The 2,500-nt window shown below is 43.9% G+C and overlaps 1 protein-coding gene across 5 annotated transcripts in view; it reads right to left on the minus strand.

Annotated features, from left to right (window-relative positions):
- Positions 1-2,500, minus strand: part of kcnt1 (potassium channel, subfamily T, member 1) — a 31,310-nt gene that overhangs the window by 723 nt on the left and 28,087 nt on the right. For all 5 annotated transcript variants that reach the window (XM_035521607.1, XM_035521608.1, XM_035521606.1 and 2 more), the window contains 2 exons: positions 1,902-1,986; positions 1-1,295 (listed from right to left, as the gene is read on the minus strand). The exon at positions 1-1,295 is cut by the window's left edge and continues 723 nt beyond it. In XM_035521607.1, coding sequence (XP_035377500.1) covers positions 1,190-1,295; positions 1,902-1,986 — 191 coding nt within the window. In that variant the 3' untranslated portion in view covers positions 1-1,189. The remainder of the gene's footprint in view (positions 1,296-1,901; positions 1,987-2,500) is intronic.

Raw genomic sequence — 2,500 nt, forward strand, 5'->3', positions numbered from 1 at the left:
CATTACACACGTTTAACCTTACGTGTAGCTCAGAATTAACACTGTTTATGACATTCATTAGCGGGAACATTCAGTTAGACCACTTTGACTGCACAGCTAAAAAAATGTTTACTTCTGTAATCTAATCTACTCACTACATTGCTTAAGTATAGTATGTCATGCCATAGAAATCTATAAAAACAAACAAACAAACAAACAAACCCAAGAATGTTTACAAACATAATAGGATGATGAACTGACATTAAGATCGCCCGTTACACCCATTAACCACGCCGACGTGGTAATCTGCCCTCGTCGGCCAGCTGCGAGTTAACTACGAGAATGGTTTGGCACTAAGGCTGTAGCTTTTCACCTGTAAGTTCATTTGAGTTAATTCTGCCACTAAGCTCCTCTGACACAACTGCAAAAATATTTGGGGGGGAAATATTTTTCAGAGGGAGTCCTTCAAAGCTGGAGTGGGAGTGACGATTCTACACAGAGCCCGAGGCTGTCAGTCAGCTGTTACCGCGGTAATTGACACGGTGTGTTGGAGGCATACATGGATTACCATCAACCATTCTTAACATGTATACATTTGTTTTAGTTTTAAGTAACAGAATTTTGAATAACACGACAAGGATTTCTGACGATTTCTGTTGAAAGGTGGAACCAAACCAATCCTTCGTGGTGGACTCCGACTTTAGGACGCGACTGCAAGAATAATAATGGACCACGTTTACTGACAAACATAATATTTCACTATCATAAAATGGGTAAATAATGTGTAAATATATCTCTGCAGCCATTCTGGGTAGATAATGTTCTGTTATTCTGAACCAGAACCAGTGTGTCCACACCATAACGTAATCTAAACCACAACAGAGCATATAAAACAACAAAACTGATCTCAGATCAGCTTAAAAGGACAATCTCTACCAGCTCTGAACAGAGCTGCGGTGGTATGAGGTAAATTCTGAATTGTGCTTTGAAATCAGGTGCACTAGCACCCCCTACTGATCAGACTTCAACACTACAGATGTCAGATAGTAAGCTAATACACGGTATGTCTCCACCTGCTGGCCATAAAGCCTCACTGCAGATCTCCCACACCACAGTACGATATGAGCAGGACTGTAGTTTTGTAATCGTGTTAGAGGGGTCTTTTGTCTAGCTGATACGGTTTGTGTCGGTTCAGACCAGTTTGAAACAGTTAAAGCTGGTTCAGCTCCGATGTGTCTGGTCCAGACTGTCTGCAGCGGGTCCGGGTCGGGGGCTCAGCCGGGACGTGAGCCAGTGGGTCCGGCCGGATCAGGAACCTGCTCAAATACAGACACAGGACTTCACACTTTTACTTGACAAGCGCGTTTAACTGCATGTGTTGTAGAGCATTTATTTACACCAAATGGCTCCAAAACCCTTGGATAACAAGACTTTATGGTTTTTGTCTTGTCCATCACTACTAATTTCACATTTCAGCCAATTATCAAGCCGTCATGAGGTCTGGATTTGAGCGCCTACGCTGACTTCCTACTTCTGCAGAGGGCTGTTAGCCGTTAGCAGGTTCAGTGTGTGCATCGCAGGGTTCACACTATGACAAAGGACTTCGGGGGCCCTGGTGACTAAATGGGCAACAGTAAATGTGTCATACATGTACTATGTTACATAACACAATGCTTCAACTGACAAATAATAATGAAGGAAATTATTGAATTATTAATAAAAGTGAAATGAATTTAATAATATAATAAAAACATGTAAGTTTTGTGCTAGCTCACCCATTAATAATATTCTATTATGTATTAGTTCTTCATCGTAATCACTTTGGTCTTATGGGGCAGGGGGGATTCACTTCGAACCCTGGTGTGTGTGTGTGTGTGTGTGTGTGTGTGTGTGTGTGTGAGAGGGGGGGCTGCGATACATACACGATGTCGTTGAGCTGCAGGTGGGTGTCAGGGGCGGGGTTAATGAGCACGTAGGACAGCGAGTTCTGCTGGTCATTCAGCTCACCTACGGCAACACCAGCACAACGCACTCATCACACCCACTGCCTGGTCTCACTGTAACATCGCTACGGCAACACCAGAACAGCGCACTCATCACTCACGCCGCCTGGTGTTGCTGTAACGTCGCTATGGCAACACCAGCACAGGGCACTCATCACTCACACCGCATGGTCTCACTGTAACGTGGCTACGGCAACACCAGCAGAGCGCACTCATCACTCACACCGCCTGGTCTCACTGTAACATCACTATGGCAACAGCAACACAACACAACACACTCATCACTCAGTCAGGGTTTTACAGGCAAAAACATGAAACAAAATTTAGAATTTGCAGTCTCAGACAATGAAAGTGTAATTTTGCAAAAGAAAATGTGATACACTGGTGGTCCTGGTAACCTGGTAAACAGGTAACCTGGTAACAAAGTAACCTGGCAACACAGTATCCTGGTAACATGGTAACATGGTAAACTGGTCATATGGTAAGATGGTAAGATGGTAACATTCACCATCCCCCGA

This window comes from Electrophorus electricus, chromosome 22, assembly GCF_013358815.1.
Source record: "Electrophorus electricus isolate fEleEle1 chromosome 22, fEleEle1.pri, whole genome shotgun sequence".
Classification (NCBI taxonomy): domain Eukaryota; kingdom Metazoa; phylum Chordata; class Actinopteri; order Gymnotiformes; family Gymnotidae; genus Electrophorus; species Electrophorus electricus.